Here is a 15,934-nt window from a genome sequence, read left to right as displayed (position 1 = left end):
AGCCAGTAGCAGGAAAGAGGGGCAGAAGTTGAAGGTAGCTACAGGTGAATGAATAGGTTCTATGAGGAGGGAATCAGGTCCTATGTTGAATTGTGGCTTGGTGGAGAGAAGTTGAACTGAAAACTTAGAGAAATGTTGAAATGGGAAGAAATGGGAAGAAATGTGAGCTTCCCTAAATAAAATCTTCCTGGTGAGTTGAATATTCTTTTTACTTTCTGTTTACAAAAAAAAAAAAAAAACAAAAAAAACAAAAAAAAAAAGTTAGGTCCTTAAGATAACTCAGTGAAGGAGAGGTGATGGAATGAAACTAGGGATTTAAATGTGATGGTACAAAATTTGGTTAGGGCTTAAAGCCAAACAGAAAGGTGCCAGAATCATGGACAACTGGGAGAAGTCTGTAAAGCTTATATTTAATGCTGAGGTGTTGCTCAGGACAGGTAAAAGGACTTGAGGCACAGGGTTTGGGTAAATGGTGGGAAAAATTAGTCATGAGGTAGGGGAGCAGCCTGTAGTCTGACTTCCTGAGTCAAAATTGCAGTAACAATTAAAAAAACTTTAAAAAACCACAAAACAAAAAAATAGAGGAGGGGAACAAAACAAAAAAGCCCCAACACTGAAAAGTCTTTCTGAAGTGTTGTGGGCAGATTCTTGTGCAGCTTTTACTGGGCCAGCTTTTTGGTTAATGCCTGGAGTGAGGTCAGACTTCCCAAGGATCCAGGCCCTTTTCCCCACTGCTTAGTGCTGTTGGCAAACTCCATATTCTTGTGCCTGTTTGGTTCTGTTAGCTACTATATTAGATGCTAGTGCCAATTTTGTTTTGGGGTGATCAGCTTCTAACTGTTCATAGTAAGTTTTATGTGACTAGAGAAATCTATTTCTATTTCTTGAAAATAGTACGTAGCAGATTTTTTTTATGAGGTTCACGCTCCAAAAACCATGAAAAGGTATGTAGTACTTTCACCTTTATGTTTCTACTTCATTTTTACTGGACTATTGTGTTAAATCACAGAAATTAAATGTACTGGTTTTCAGCACATTTTGATAATAGTTTAAATAGCACATGAAAGACATCCTGAGGAGCAATGGCCCAGGAAATTTTCCAGCCCAGCCAAACTGTAGATGCACTGCTGGGTAGAGTTTCATCTGTGTAGGCACCTCTCATGCAGCAGAAATAGTTCTGTGCTTTGAGCTGGGTTATGGACAGAAATGATGGCTGTAGAAGCTGAGTGTTGCCTGGCAGCATCACTGTGGGGACACTGGTGTGACAAAGGAAAGGATGCAAATCTGCTGAAAATCTCTGGACTAGAGCAGCAAAAATAAGTTGAATGCAGCTGGGTGATAGGTCCAGAGTCACCTTTTGAGCTTCCACTCCTAATTGAGAGGCAGAATGAGAGACTAGGAAACAGTAGAGCTGCTGTCAGCTTCCCAACAAATTCATCTTGGGCAAACCAATTACATGATTTCTTAACAAGACAGTAATAAAAGCTTGCCTTGGAGATGCTACTTGTGCTGTGCAAGTACACAGTTCTAGGGTTAAGGTGGTAACAAGATCTTGTAATAAACAATCTTCTTCAAACTTCTTGTTCCTTCCAGAATCTGTCACTCTTCCACTTCCTTTCATTCTAAACAGTGGCAGAGTGAAGGAGAACCTCGTTCACAGCAAGCCATTGCAGATGTTGTTGTGGAGGTTGTTGGACTCATTTCCTTCTGAAGAAGGTTTAATTGAGAGAGGAATCTCATAATGAAATAGAATAGGGTGAAGTGACAAAAATGGAGATGGTTATCTGTGAGAATTTGTACAGGATGGTTTGAGGATACACTGACAGCAACAGGTCTCCCTGGGAATAAGTCTTCAGGAAGTGTGGAAATTAACTGACATTTTAATGTTTTTCATGACAGAATTTAATTCATGTTGTTTCATCTTTTTACTCTTCCTTCATCCTCATGCCAGGCTGCTTTTCAGGTCTTTTTGTAGGATCTTCTGTGATACTTCAGCTGCCTATACCACCTTCTCCTTACCCCATGATAATGTAATTTGAACATGAACCTTTATTACTAAAAAATCAGCTATTGTCAGCTGCTTGAAAATTGAGCTGCTTGAGATTTTTCTAGACTGAATTTGGCGTGTTATTTCATGAAATTGAAGTGTGTATTGGAAGTTGAATATGTGAAACCTATTTCTGGAATTTTATTGTTTATTGTGTTCATCTACATGATGCTGTGTTAATGGCAATCAAAAAAAATATTTTCCTGGGAAAGGCATCATATCAGAAAACCCTTCTGTTGTGTTTACACTGCCAGATGAAATGGCATGATGATATTCATGTGGAACTGTCCTGCAGTGTTTAAATCTAACACGCCCTTACTGAAAGATGGCCAATATTTTGAAGATGACCCCTTTTTTCCCTACTATGAGACCCTACTCTGCCTTGCTCACAGCATAGCTGGGCTCTAATGGTTTGCATTGAGTCCCCAACTTTGTGTGTCTGACTGAATTGTTTTGTAAAACTTAATCCAAGAAGGCTCAGTTGCTTATGAGAATGTGACTAAGAAAAATGTTCTCCCATCTGAAAATATTGGGAAACTTACAGGACTTCTGTTGGGGCAAGGGGCTGCTTTTCTATAAATGCTCCATCTCTAGGGAAAACATGAGGTTTTAGTGACATTATATTTCAGAAACTGTCCTGCTCATATCCTGGAAGAAATTCCTCCAATTTGGAGGTCTGAGGCTGCAGTAATCTCAATGAATTCTCAAGAACTGAGAATAAATCAAAGGATTGAGAGATGGATTTTATACAGAGTCTGTGAGAGAGTTGTGTCTAGCTGGGAATAGGAGTGAATAATGCTCTGGGTGCTGGAGGTGTTGGCTTTCTGTTCAACCCATGGAACAGAGTCTGGGAAAGTAGGCTGGAGGGGACATGGCTGCAGGCAGAGAAAGAGTCATCCCCTGAGAGAAATGAAGTTTCTCCCTGCCTTTGCCACAGGATTCCTCTGTTGTCAGGGAGCTCACCTGGAACAGAATGGTCCCTCTTTTTGTCCTTATTTACTGGGTGTCCTGCTTGATACCCTCATGCCCCAGCTGCAGAATTCCCAAGTTCTCTGTTAAATTAGGAGGTGCTGGCTTCAGATCCTTGTTTGTAAAAGTAGAGTGTTAATACTCCCATACCTCATTAGGGTGCTGCAGAAATAAATTTGTTTCTTGACACGAGATGAAAGTACAGGAAAGGAAACTTTAGCATTTTAAATTCAGAACAATAAATAAAAGATGAGGTCAGACACTGCAAAGAAAACTAAATATTGAATAACTTCTCATTAATTAGGTAGCTTCAGCCTGTGCACCGAGTAAATGAGGAATACAAGGGGGAAGCTAGTATTTTAATATCTATTTGACCAGTGATTTTATAAAGATGTACAGGAAGGCTGAATTGAGGTTGGAGAAGTAATCTTCATTCTGACACCTCCTAATTCTTTGAGAGCGTAATTTTGCAATCTTAATGTTGAAGAGTTTTGTGTGTGAGTTGAATATACACAGGCTTTTTAAATGTCATTATTGTTATTTAGCTAATTTATTGAGAGGCAGCTCTGCTCTTCAGGACGGACCTGTGGGGAGAACAGCACTTGCGTCAGGGCTGGAGCACGAGGCTGCTGAATGAGGCTCTGGCCATGCAGAGGGAGGAGAGGTGCAGCCACACTTTTCTTCCTCAGAGCACTTTGCAGAGCATGCCAAGTCCTGCAGCAGCTTTTGTGTGCTGTATCCTGGAAAGATTTGTAGTAGGCTCCCCAAGAGCCAGTTCTGTGGAGCTGCTTTTTGAGAGTGTGTGAGCTCTGCAGTGACCCCGGCAGCTGATGCCCGTGTGAAATCTGAGTCATGGTTAAGCTGTGCAGAAATTGGGTGTACAGATCTCCCATGACCAGGGAGCCATTGTGTGACTGATGATTCCAGTGCTAAATCATTCTGTTAGGGACCTACATGTTTCAGGAAAATGTATTCCTAAAGAAATCCAAAGTAGGAGTCTGTGAGCAAGTGATCTTTTATTGAGGGGGGAAAAATAAATACAGGGGATGCCAATTCCAGAAAATCTCAATCTTTACTAAAAATTGAAGTTTCCACACGGTGTATTACAGCATCTTGGATAATCTTCATCAGCAGGCTCAGTTTTGCCATGTTTGTAGGTGTTCTACTTTCTGTAGTCTACCTCAGAAAAATGAGATTGGCTTTCTGGAGAGTGTGCTTTGTGTTTGATTAGTGAAGGAGATCTGTAGATTTGTGGCCTCACTTGCTGAAGAGTTTCTATAGAGGATGGAGGGTAAAACTGCAAGAGAGGGAATTCATTCACAGTGAGGGCAGGGCTCCAGGGTCATTGGGAGCTGGTGCTGTGCAGCAATTGTTCTGCAGAAGACTCCAAAAGTTATGCTTTTAAAATTGCTGTAGATGACATGCTGGATGAATTGATGACTCCCAGGGTACTGGGAGCAGCACTTTCTCAATACACTGAAGTTTCTGTTCATGGGCTAAGCCACAAACAAGAAAAAAACTAAATGGCCAAAAAATTGTAGACCTAAAAAGACCTTTGGTACTATTTCATTGTTTTAAGTTAGAACAAGAGTTAAAAATTAAATGGTGTTTTTCTATGTTAGGTTTTGAAAATATCAATATCAAATGCATGGATTTTGGATGTATGTTCTTTAAAAAGCAGGAATTCACAAAAATATAAGTTGTGACTCAGTTGTGTATTGATGGCAAGTAAAACCCTTTCCAGTTTTTGCTATTTCCTTCACATAGCACCATGTGCAGGTGGCAGGCTCAGGTGTGCATCCCAGCCTTAGCAATGACTGCTGAGCAGCAGGGACTGATGGTGGGAGAATGCAATTCCCTGGCATTCCAGAAGCCCAGGATATAAATTACTCATCTAGCAATCCCAGTGCTGCATTTCCCCATGATGGTTGCATCAGTGCGATTAAATTCTTTTCCCCTCTTGCTCTTTCCAAAAACTATAAACAATTAGAGTTTGTACAGGATAAAATAAATTAAAAGCAACTTACAGTAAAACTTTTTTGGCCTTGTTGTGGAATTTGAAAGAGAGGGAGGGTTCTCTCTGCTTGTCTGAGATAACAAATCCAGCTGCAAAATTCAGTATGGCTTGAATCTTCCTTTGGCCACAATATAATTGAATGTTTCAGATGAATATGAGAAAGGGCTCTGATGCAGAGTGGTGCATCTCTGATGTTTGCTGAGTAATGTCAGAAGCAGAAACCTGTACAATGCACTTCTGTGAGAGATTTATTGGAGTAAGACTCTGGGAGGTCCAGGCACCATTCACTTGGCTGCTGCACTTTCTCACTGGAAGGGGTCAGACTCCTGGAAGGATGCCTGGTTAGAAGAGTAACAAGATGCTCCATATGGAACCAGCTTTTTTAACTCCATGTGTAAAGTCCTGTCCCAACAGGCCAGAGAAATCATTCCCAGGAAAGGCATTTTAATTTTAGCTGGCAGTGGTATTAATAAGGGATACAGGTACATTTATTGGAGTATATTTGGTATCCCATCAAAACTATTTGCAAACACTTTTTAATAGGTTCCCTGCCAGTTGTGTTGTTAGAAAGGGACAGTTTCCTGCAATGTTTCATTTCAAATGACTAAAGAAACACTTTCCCTAAATATTGACATACTGAAATTCACAAGTGTTGAGTTCCTTGTTATTGAAAGCAACAGCAGCTGCATTGCTGGAAAGGATAACTCACTATGAGAGTCACAGTAAGCCTTTTCTTTCTTTACCTGGCAGGTTCCAATCCACCAAAATCTTAAAGAGCTGCTGGCCATCAGGACAGAGCTTCAGAAGAAGGTTGAGGATTTGCAGCGTGAGGCTGCCACACGTTCCATTTCCTCCTCCTCTGACAGAGGCTCGTCTCCTTCCCATTCTGCCACCCCAGTGCACACCTCTGTGTGATGTGGAACTAAAGCCATGTGAAAAATCCGTGTCAGGTAACACAGGAGGGTGAAATGCTTCTCCCATCACAAAAGGATTGTGAGTGACTTGTGATTGCTATGATCTCCATGCCTTACTCTGTGTCTGATACTATCATGATGAGGCCAAAAAGAGCTTCAGTAGATGTGATGTATTTTCTTGTTGGCAGTTCCCACATGTGTTTTGACACTCTAGCTAAGTCACCAATTGTGAAATTAAACTTTGTTTTGAGCAACTAACAATTTAACCATTCTAAAAAGGAATCCATCTGCCAAGCACAGAGGAAAATGCCTCACACATTGTCTAGAGTACTATGCCTGGTTGAGAGAATCAGATGAAATGCCACATGATGCTTACACAGAACACAAAATGTTTTTCTGAATGGGAGCTCCTTATTTCACTCAGTTATATATATATATATTTCTATTTTTTTTTTTGCTAGAGCAATTTATTTTTTTTAGGTAATGCACTTGGAAATTGATTTTAAAATAAATGTTTTCCAGTGTAGTCAGTTTTACATTTCGAACTAAATATGCCATTAAAAGTGGATGAAGTTGAGCTGGGTTTATCAAGTACGCCACACTGACTTGTATGATGTAATATATTTGGTAAAGCATGTATTTTAGGTTTTTTAATGCCTTTTGTACAAGTTGAAATAAAGTCTTTTGACTGTTTAGCTTATTGTTCAGTTTCAGCCTCCTGAGCGAGGGGTAAACTTGCTCATGTCAAGGTCTTGTACAAAGTAAAAGTTTGTTTTCTAGCAAATGGTAATATTTGGGGTTGGAATGACACCCAGCTGTGTAAATTGTATAGTCTGTATAGCTCCACATTGTGAAGTGTGTTTTGTTTCTAAGTGTACACACAAAATGCAAAGCTGTGTGTGTTTACACCCATGTGTATGTGATGTTGAACATATGCATCCTCCCGTGGGTTTCAGCTGTACCTTCAGAAAATGGATCCTGCCTGTCCAAACCTTTCTGAGGACCTTAACTTGCAATGACTTTGTTTGACAAAGTTTTTTGAATAATATGATATTAATTGTTTTTCTTGAAATAAAGCCTCTTGGCTTTTTGTTTTTTAAATTCCTACTAGCATTTTTTCTGTACTAATTTAACTGTGTTGTCATGTTAAATATATGTTCCCAACTTTCTTGCATCTCCCACCAGAAATACTCATATTGGAGAGATTTGATTACTGTAACATTCCTCCTTTTAGAAAACTACTCACTGGCATTCTTGGAAGGCCTAGAAATGGTGCATGCTGCAGATTTTCCCTGGATTGTTTTCCTGCTGTGTTTCATGCAAATCTGGTTCTTCTCCTTAGGAAACTCAAATATTGCAGTTCTGCTTTTTGACTCTTGTATTGCTCCAGGTTCTGCTGGTGGGAATTAAGCCCCATTTTTAAGAGCCATTTGATTCTCTATGGTGATTGTGGGTTTTCCTGACTGTGAGTATTCACTTGTTGCTGCACTTTTGTTCCCAATACACGACGGCGCTTTCTGTGTCTCGTTCTCTGCATTAACTCTGCCCAGCACAGTTAATGAGCCAGGTGAGCTGCTGAGCGCCTTCCTGACCTCAGCTGCAGAGGCTGAAGTGCTGTATCCACTCTTACACATTTACTGTGCAGTGCAGGGTATTTCAACATGTCCTTTTTACTGTAGTGAATGCTTTTTATAATAAATATTCACCTACACAAACACAGTCTGGGAAGGCTTGCAATGTTGCATCTCTTAATCAGCCTCAGGCTCTTTATAAATAGATGAAAGATGTTTTCCTGTAAAAATGGTTCTGCTGAACAGTGTGCCAGCAGTGAATTTTACATTGCCAAAATATGTTGAGCTGGTGTTGAATTAAACTCTTCTGTACTTCAGATTTCCTTGACATTTCTACTGTATATTAAAGTAAAGCACATTATCTCCAAAATGCAGTGCTAAAGAAAATCTTTTGAAGTTTTTCTCTATATTTGTGCTAATAATCACAACATTTTCTCTATAATTATTGCAAAAGCAACGACTGGATTAGCTTGGGCATTCTGAGATTTTTAAAGCTAAACTCTGAGAATTTGGTTTTGCATCGAGGAATATCAGTTATTTCAGCTGACTGGCTGTGTATCCAGTTTGAGCACAGCTCAGTGAGTCCCTGATGTGCAGGGAGAGCTCTGGGGGAGGGTCCTGCTGTCCCTTGTGTCAGCACAATGGATGTGTTTGTACACACTTAGCATAGAAATATTCAGAGGTATTCTGTAGCTCATATGGGTGAGTTAGAGCGTAGCTTTGCACTAAAGAGATGATTGTTGTTGTCCTCACTCTGTTTCCTAATAATCAGATTTTTTCCTATTGATTTAACAACTAATTCTTTTTTTTTTCTTTTTCAATAAGGCAATATTGAGCTAGCTAAGGAACAAGCAGAGTCCTGTTCCCTGTCTGCACCTTGGACAGAGCTGTTAACTTCTGGTTCAAACACTACATCTTCTGCTTTGGATTTTGGTTTTGACTGCTCAGTATAAAGGGAATGTGCACAGACAGCAAGCAGTTACATTTGGCTTGCAGGATTTTCCTATTCTCAGTGGCATATGAGAGGGGGTACAACCTGAATCCAGTGTCCCAGAAGGGGATGAAGCCTTGGTAACCAGCTGACACATTTTTTGCTTGTAAAGTAAGTTAAGTGAATCATCAGCATCAGAGATTATACCATTTTAAGTCCTGTTTCACAGCTGAATTTACACTTCTTTCCCCTGTATAGCTAAGTATTTTTTTTGCTGTTTCTTTGAAATGGAAGAAGGCCTTTAAAGCCAGTAAACACTCCTAACTGCCTGGTTCTGTTCCCTGCAGAGACAGCCTTCTCAAGGAGTTAGAGCTTTAAACAAGAAGTGTTTCATGGCTTTCATTTTCCAAGAGAAGCTGTACTAATTCATGGGCTGTATGTAGTAACACCAAGAACATCTGGTTCTCTGAAAGCTGAAAACAAGGAATCAAGAGCTCTCATTCATGTGCACTAAGCCTCACAACAGAGGACACAGTAAAATGGGCAATTCAGACTATTCCCCAGGTGAAACATTTATGGTAAAAAGCAAAAAGGAATGTCCATTTGCTGAGACCATATCTGCTGAACTAAGAAGGTATTGATAGCTTTCAAATGCCAGATCTTTAGCAGTTGGGAGGAAAGAGTTAAGAAACATGAGTCAGAAGCAGTTGGTTTGAAATATAAACCACCTTTTCTGACTGTGGTCAAAAATCACATCATGATACAAAGCTTAGTTTGCACTGCACGGGAGATTTATCCTACTGGGTGTGAAAACGTAAAGGAAAACTGCAGGAAATGTAGGGCACTGCCTTGAGCTTGGCTGCTGATGACCTGAGGAGAGAGTGAGTGTGGGTGTGTGTGTGGGTGTGTGCAAATACTGAATTTTTACCATTAAAGTTTTCATAGTGGTATTTGTTTTCTCACAATCTAGTTTTGATTGCTTTTTAAATGAAGTCTTCAGTGTAGTTAGCGAAGAGGTGATGTACCATAAGGATATAGCCAAGCACTAGCAGCTTACTTCCAAAAAAAACCCAAAAAAAGCCAAAAAAACAAAACAACCCACAAAAAAAGTCAAGTCTAAAATGTCTTTCTAGTCAACTTGGTTTATTTGGTGTTTTCAAAGGTAGTTAAATTCTGGTTTTTATCCCCCCATGACCCTTACATACAGGTTAACAAAATGTATTTTGTTACAGTAACATTCAACCTTCCTTTGGTACAGGTCACTTCTTCAGCAGCAAGGAATCTGTCTTGCTTCTAAGTTAGAACTTCACTCAAAAGAAAGAGTTCTCTAATTTCACAGCCCTGTTGTTTCTGAACTTCATTTGTTCCTCAACCTCATCTGTTAGAGAAGCAATTTTTAAAGCTCAGCCTGCCAACTCATCCTTTTTCAGAATCTGAAGCAGTATTATGGACTAATTCCACTTTTATCACAACAAATGAGTAGTTAAGGATGACAGTGGAGCACTTGTAAGGGTTCGTTAGTGGGGTTGCTTGAAAATGACTGAGTTTATAGTGCCAGAAAGATGTGAAATTTGTGTCAGAGTATTCTCAGCTGAGGAATCTGAAACAAAGTACTGCCAAAGAAAAATGCAAGTAATTGAAAGAAAAAACACGAAAAGAGCCAGCTGAATTCTTTCAATTCTCTCTTTTCTCTGTCAAACCTTTGACAAACCTTTTCTGAATCATTTTATTGCCATTTAAAATAACTTTAGAAGTGAGGTGTCATAAGAAAAAAGCTCACAACATACATAGTACAAAAACTCTCAGGACGTCTATATATAGGTTTTGGACTCATGAAAAAAAGCAAACCAATTTTCTAGTGGTTTATTGCCTTTTTTAATAAAGGACAAGAAAGTTCATGTCATGTATACAGAGCTTAAATGCAGGATTTTTAAAAAATCCATATCCCAATTTAAAATGAATAAATAGTAATTAAATGAAAGTACAGGTCAGTGCTGGGTCAGCTGTCCCAGAACTTGGATCACTACCAGGAGAATACACAGGAAACCTCTCAGTTGCTATAATGACTAAAATATAGATGATATAACTCCCTGTTTTTCAGAGACTGGTGGCAGTTCAGATGGAAGAGGGGACAAACAGCAATAAAAAATCATTTGAGCCTTTGCTGACATTTACCACTAAGACTCTTGACTTTTGCTCAGTTTTGAAGAGAAAGCCAAGCCTAATTTCTCTACTGCAGAATTTGCAAGTATTTTCCTATTTGAAATCCTAGAGAAAGAAATCTTGAGTTCTGTCACTGTTCACTTTGGAAGTGTTCTCTTTGACTGTGCATTTGTGGATTTCCACACACCTACACACTACACTAACTTTTAAGTAGTCACCAGCGTTATAGAAGAGCCTTGAGCAAAGCAGCAGCTTCTGAGTCCCAAAACCTGGGGTTTCAGTGAAACACCTTGCTGCCTTTTCCTTGTTTATTCTGTGACCTGTAGTGGTTTTGAATTAGAGTTGTGCTCCCTCTGTGCCTAGTGGAAGAGTTCCCCAAGGGAGGGGTAGGTGCTGTACTCTTTAAACCACACTGACTATTGACAGTCACTGGCAAAGGGACAAGGAGGAGTTATGGGCACTACATCTAAGCTGGGCAAACAGCTTCTAGTGATCATCAATGCCCTGCTGTAACACTTCATCTACAATAACTTACAGAAAACACATTTCATGCTACAGATTTCTAATGTGTTTGGCTAAGAACAAAAAACAAGTGCTGGTGCTTGGGACTGGAGATACACAAACTCAGCTGTGTGGCTTCAATGGCACCTGAGCTCCTGCTGCAGATTCTGCAGAGCACACTTCCTCCATGAAAACCTTCTCTGGGAGTAAGCAAACAGTGCATCCCATCTCTTTCCTATGCTTCCATTATCTGAGCCAATAATTAACATTTCTTTCCTATTCCAAACATTCATAAAACAAAGCAGCAGTAGTTCAGAGTAGTTTTCTTGTAGCCTAAGCATTCTGAATAGTTGTGAGGCACCTTATAAACCACTGTAGCTGTTCTGCCAGAGCTAGTATAAGGCTTTAAAAATGCAAGTGTTCAAAAGAGCATAAAGAATTGTGCAGCTATTGCAAAATACTTAACCAAGTTACTAGGCCATTTCATTCCAAATGAAGCTGTTAGACAGCGATGCTCCTGGGCTCATTCACCTCCTGGCAAGGCCTTCTGGAAGTCATGTCTACCTGAAAGCTGTGAATTTGTACATCTTACTGAAAGGCTTGTTTTCTTAATACACATTCATAAAACACAGAATTTGCAAACCTGTACAAAATGCTCACATTTCAGGTTTGTATATAAGTAGTGAGTACCTGTTACACCATGTGAAGTGAAATTTCCTTCACTTCAGAGCATGCTTTTTAAGCAACTATTGATTTGGAAAAATGTACTGGAAAGTGGCAGTTTTCCGTATTTTAGCAGCAGTCAGAAAGGTTGCTGGGGAGGGATTAGAAATCTAAACAGAAATTGTTGCAAGGTAGTGAAGGTCAGTTCTAGGCAGCAGTTCAGCAGCGTGGCAGGGGCTGTGTGTGCACTGTCCCAGTGCAGCCCAGTGTCCTGCTGAGCACCACTCACAGCCCAGTGCTTCCAGGCAGCTGCAGGAGCCCCATGCAGGACAGTGATGGAGGATTTCTCCTCTCAGGAGGTACTGCCTATTTTAAAGGTTAGCCAGTGACACAAAGAGTGAAGCTTAAATCCGTTTTCTGTCTCTGGGTGCCTGGGACACTCCTGATAGTTGCTGATAAAAGAAGGAGGGGACTGCATCTTGTTAAGCTTGAGTTCTGTTGTACTGAGCATTACAGGTCTTAACAGATACCTGCTTTGTTTATTTTCTTTTGGGTATAATCAGTCACTTGTTCTGGTGTGACTGAGATCTGAACCTGTCCTTGAAAGTATCCATATGCACACAGCTTTAATTGTAGGTATCTCAAGCCACAGAGACAGAATCACAGAATGGACTAGGTTGGAGAAGACCTTTGAGATCATCAAGTCCAACCTACGACCTAACCTAACACCTCCTCATCAACTGAGTGCCACATCCTGTAGGGGGATAGAATATAAGAAAATAAAGATAGTGTAGAAAGTAATCTTACCCCCAAGGAGTTGAAGCTGGGCCAATTATCAAAGATTGGGAACAGGCCTGACTTTAACAGGCCACAGCTGTAAGCAATGAGAAGAAGAGTGCTATAAAAGAGTGGGGTGGCTGGGTGAGAAGGGAACTGGAGTCAGTTGGCTGCTTTGTGAAGAAAGAGTCAGTGCTCTGAGGAGCTGCCCATGAGAAACACCAAGAAGGTATGGAACTTTTGTGATAGGAGACAACAGTATGGAACCCCTGTGATAAGATGGCGACAACATCCAGTCTTTTTTAAACAAGTCCAGGGACAGTGACTCCACCACCTCCCTAGGCAGACAATTCTAGTGCCCAATCACTCTTTCAGTGAAAATTTTTTCCTGCTGTTTAACCTAAACTTCCCCTGGTGCAGCTTAAGACAAACTGTATCACTTCAGTTCCATTCAGATCTGCAGCACAGAGCATTCAAATGGCATTTGCTAGAAGTGAACACTGCACACACATTATCGGCTGTATTTGTGACTTGGTGTGAAAATCAGGTCCTTTGGTTACAAGCCGAGCTCTGGGTGGTGGTGGTGAAGCATCCTCAACTCCTGGCTTGGGAGCAGGGAGTCACCTGGCTCAGCCCAAGCCCCACACGAGGACCCACCATAGGCACTTCATTTTCAGGTGTAGCTACACGAAGGACTGTGATCCACCCTCAGGAAATGTGCAGCTTTGTCCCCACCGCTGAAGTGACACTGCCCGGAGCTGAAGGCAGAAGGTGGCTGAGGCGCTTTGCAGGGTTTGGCTTTGGATTGCTATTTACAGGCACTTCACTGTCCTCACACCTGTAAGCTCTTGAAAAGTGACCACAGCTGAAGCACCTTCTGTGGATTTCCATCCAACTGCACACCCATCCTACACTACTGCTTCGATGTAAACATAAACCTCTTCACAAAAAATGAACACATGCTACCAGTCTAACCCTAAAGCCTAGAGCAATAAAAAGCCAGTTCAAGCTTAAATACACATTAAATAGCTTTGGAGTCAAATTAAATTAAAAGCTAAATTACAAGCACGTTAAGATCTCTGTTGCTGCTGACTGATTATTTTCTAGCCCTGGGTCACGCTTTATATCTTCGCACTGTCTTGTTTTGGTGGCTCTGCTGACTGCGTTTCCAGGACTGAATATTTAACTGGGGAGAAAGAAAAAACCCATGAGTACAATAGCACACGATGGAACCAGGGCACAAGCAACCCCAGCACTGGCTGATTGTGTGTGACACTGGAAAAGCCTTTGCAGCTGTTTGATTGTCTGTCACTGAAAGAAGGATCATGCTTCTCTTGTGCCAGACTCTCAGTGGCTGGTTACATGAAAGCTCCATGTTAACTGCCATCGTGTGCAGCACCAGCTCCTTGGGCTCTTAGCAGGCTTTCCTTTGTGTGCACTAAAGGGGTAAAGCACATTGGTGGGTGTTTCACAAAAGCTGCAGCATCACCTAAGCAGTGCCAGCATCAAAGGGACACAGCAGCTCCATGCAGCAGCGGGGACTTCAGGGAAGTCCCTGGGCGAAGCTGTTTTAGTGGAGGGAGGCAGGCAGGGGCAAGGGATGCAAGGCTCTCACCCTGGGGTTCCTCGCTCACGACAGCTTCCATGTTTTCTCCCTTCACGTACTCGGAATTCAGTCCCTCTGAGAAACACAATAAACACAGTGAGATGGGAAGGGTAGAAAGTGAAATTATTTGCTTTGATGCCTTAAAAACACTGGTAATGGGTGCAGAGCTGTAACAGCTGAGGTGCCTTTTTGAAACCTCCTCTGCAGTGACAGCAGCACAGAAGCCTCCATAACTTACAGCCAGTGCTGAGACTTGCTGGGTTTCAAAGTGCCCATGGAGCTCCTGGCAGGCACAGCTCCAGCAGCAGCTCTTTTGTCTGAGGCTCCTGCTTCATCTTTATCAGGAGAGACAGCCCAGCTAATTCCTGTCTAAGGAGCTGAGCTCTGAGGAGTGCGGGAGGGGAAGGGAGGAAGGCTTCCCGGACAGGACGGCTGTGTGCCTCAGCACAGAGATGTGCCACAGCCTCATTAAGAGCTAAGTTATGCAGAGCTTCGAGCAGCAGTTCAGAGCAGGGCTGTGGTGATGAAGCAGGATCCCAGTGGGGTGTCAAATCCCGAATAAGTCCCTTATTTAAATGCAAAGAAGTTCCCAACGTTCTCAACAAGTGGAGCAAGGCTGGGCACTGGTGGGCAGGGGTGGCTGCAGGAGGATGGGCGGGAGAAAGGGGGTGGGCAGGAGAAAGGGGGTGGGCAGGAGAAAGGGGGTGGTCCAGCTCAGAGCTGGAGGTGAAGTAAGAGAGTCTGGCGTGTGCCATGGACCTCAGGCATCCTCAGCAGCTCCTCTGAGGGACAACTGTGGGGAAAGGCAGAGGTGGGAGTGCTGTGCTAGCTGTTGCATCCATTGGAGAAGGACCAGGGAAGGGGATTCAGGTGCTGGTCTGCAAATGAAGCCTGAGGCAATCAGGCCATGCAGCACACACTTTATAGGCATCTGTAACCTGTCTGCACATCTAAATATAGCTCAGGGGCTGGCAGGTTCTGGCTGTGCCTCACCACCAGGTCTGGACAGGGCTCACTGGTATCTCCCAGTGAAGGAGGGAGGCAGGGAATGGTGCCAGGACCAAGCCAAAGGAGTGTGGTGGGAGCCTTGGGCAGCAATGGGGCAGCTGCTGCCTCCAAGACGCAGGAGAAAAGGGTTCTGCAAATGGCTAGAAAACCCCCATAAAGCCCTCATGCCAGCAGGGACACTGCAGGCAGCAGCTGGCCAAGCTGTGGAGACAGGAGAGGCACAGCTGCCACCCTGCCCAGGCACAGGAGGAGGCTGAGCCACGGCCAGGCTGGTGAGTACCAGGTGAGGTGTAAGAACAGAAAGTGGGATGGAGAGTTCTAGGCAGTGCTGTGCATCTCCTTTAGAGGAATCATCAGCAAATGCTCCTCAGAAGAGACTCGAAGCTGAAGGACAGAGAAAGAAGTGAGCCTGTTCCTCTCTGCATCAAGTGAATGGTCAGACATGCTTTGCTGGAATAACAGCAAATGCAATTTATGTTTTTCAATAAAAAGCAGTGGCTGACAACTCTTAGATTTCTGTCATGCACTGCAATGCATCTAAGGCCTGACATTAGCCCAGCATGCCATGTCTGATGGCTTAAATTAATCCTCCTTTATAATTAACTTTAATTTCCTGCTGCCTTTCTGGGGCTTTGTGTCTCTCAGCTTCCTCCTCATCAAAGCCTTTACTCCATTTCTTTTATTATTTATTCTTGCCAAAATATCATTTAAGTGGGGGGAATGTACAAGAGTGTTTCATTCCATCACATTCATTTGACTTTTCCTGC

The 15,934-nt window shown here is 42.1% G+C and overlaps 2 protein-coding genes across 5 annotated transcripts in view; one reads left to right on the top strand and one right to left on the bottom strand.

Annotated features, from left to right (window-relative positions):
- The window catches only part of MTMR1 (myotubularin related protein 1), a 35,736-nt gene extending 27,848 nt beyond the window's left edge, over window positions 1–7,888 (top strand). For all 4 annotated transcript variants that reach the window (XM_005419845.3, XM_005419844.3, XM_014306571.2 and 1 more), the window contains one exon: window positions 5,784–7,888. In XM_005419845.3, the coding sequence (XP_005419902.1) occupies window positions 5,784–5,948 (165 nt within the window). In that variant the 3' untranslated portion in view covers window positions 5,949–7,888. The remainder of the gene's footprint in view (window positions 1–5,783) is intronic.
- A 4,880-nt stretch (window positions 7,889–12,768) lies between these two features.
- The window catches only part of CD99L2 (CD99 molecule like 2), an 11,979-nt gene continuing 8,813 nt past the window's right edge, over window positions 12,769–15,934 (bottom strand). Inside the window, exons 10-11 of the mRNA XM_014306595.2 lie at window positions 14,169–14,234; window positions 12,769–13,739 (exon numbers count right to left, since the gene is read on the bottom strand). Coding sequence (XP_014162070.2) covers window positions 13,675–13,739; window positions 14,169–14,234 — 131 coding nt within the window. The 3' untranslated portion in view covers window positions 12,769–13,674. The remainder of the gene's footprint in view (window positions 13,740–14,168; window positions 14,235–15,934) is intronic.

The sequence above is a fragment of the Geospiza fortis genome, unplaced genomic scaffold, assembly GCF_000277835.1.
Source record: "Geospiza fortis unplaced genomic scaffold, GeoFor_1.0 scaffold157, whole genome shotgun sequence".
Taxonomy (NCBI): Eukaryota; Metazoa; Chordata; class Aves; order Passeriformes; family Thraupidae; genus Geospiza; species Geospiza fortis.
Note: the sequence above shows the minus strand (reverse complement) of the source record. Positions and strands in the feature narration are given on the sequence as shown.